The sequence below is a fragment of the Mandrillus leucophaeus genome, unplaced genomic scaffold (genome assembly GCF_000951045.1).
Source record: "Mandrillus leucophaeus isolate KB7577 unplaced genomic scaffold, Mleu.le_1.0 Scaffold13, whole genome shotgun sequence".
Lineage (NCBI taxonomy): Eukaryota > Metazoa > Chordata > Mammalia > Primates > Cercopithecidae > Mandrillus > Mandrillus leucophaeus.
Window position 1 is genome coordinate 4,363,222 of NW_012101254.1, and position 1,090 is coordinate 4,364,311.

The 1,090-nt window shown below is 51.4% G+C and overlaps 1 protein-coding gene across 1 annotated transcript in view; it reads left to right on the plus strand.

Moving 5' to 3' along the window:
- Nucleotides 1–1,090, plus strand: part of IFT172 (intraflagellar transport 172) — a 55,774-nt gene that overhangs the window by 51,726 nt on the left and 2,958 nt on the right. Inside the window, exons 44-47 of the mRNA XM_011972732.1 lie at nt 43–102; nt 188–286; nt 576–729; nt 920–1,011. Of these exons, the coding sequence (XP_011828122.1) occupies nt 43–102; nt 188–286; nt 576–729; nt 920–1,011 (405 nt within the window). The remainder of the gene's footprint in view (nt 1–42; nt 103–187; nt 287–575; nt 730–919; nt 1,012–1,090) is intronic.

Sequence of the window (1,090 nt, forward strand, 5' to 3'; positions counted from 1 at the left end):
CCCAGCTTGTTCACTCCCATTTGCAACTCTTCTCTGCTGCAGGCAGTTGGCTGGGAGAACATGGCATTCATCTTCCTCAATCGCTTTTTGGACCTGACCGACGTGCGTAGGGAAGCTGTGCCCCGAGGGTGGGGGTTTTTGCTGGTCACAAGCTGTGCCTAGCTCATGGTTGCCTACTCTACTGCAGGCAATCGAGGAGGGGACTCTGGATGGCCTTGACCACTCTGATTTTCAGGATACAGACATTCCCTTTGAGGTGCCACTCCCAGCCAAGCAGCATGTACCGGTAAGGGCACAGGGTTGGAAAATGGGAAGGCCTCCCCAGTGTAAGTGCCTTGAGGAGGGAGAACATCTTTGTGCTGCCATCTTTGGAAGGACCTCAGCCCTCACTACTCTTTCACTGAAAGTAGAAGCAAAGTAGAAAGAAAAAGCTGTGACTGTATCCCCCAATCCAAGGAGGATTTGTGGCTGAAAGCTGGTATACAGGATGAGGGCTTAGCAAACCCCCTCTTCACCCATCTACCCCAACTTGCCCTGCCCTGTGTGAAGCTACCACTCCCTCTTGTTCTTTCCAGGAGGCTGAGAGAGAAGAGGTTCGAGACTGGGTGCTTACAGTCTCCATGGACCAGCGGCTGGAGCAGGTTCTGCCTCGGGATGAGCGTGGTGCCTACGAGGCCTCCCTAGTGGCAGCAAGCACTGGGGTTCAAGCCCTGCCCTGCCTTATTACAGGTATAGAAGCCTACAGCACCCCAGATCCTGTGGTGGGTGGAAAGCAGCAGGATCAATAAACTTAATTTTACTAGGATTCAGTAAAGGGTACAAAAGACAGGACCATGCTTTCTACCCCCAGGCTGCTCCTCATTTTTCCGTCCTCAATCTCTCTCAAACCCCAGTTCACCATTTTTTTCTTCCTCCACAGGATACCCCATTCTGAGGAACAAAATAGAATTTAAGCGGCCAGGGAAGGCTGCTAACAAGGACAACTGGAATAAATTCCTTATGGCCATCAAGGTTAGAGAGGGGGACTTGAAGAATGAAGGCAGAGAGGGCAGCACTAAAAAAGAAAAAAAAACAAGTCCAGGCACGGTGG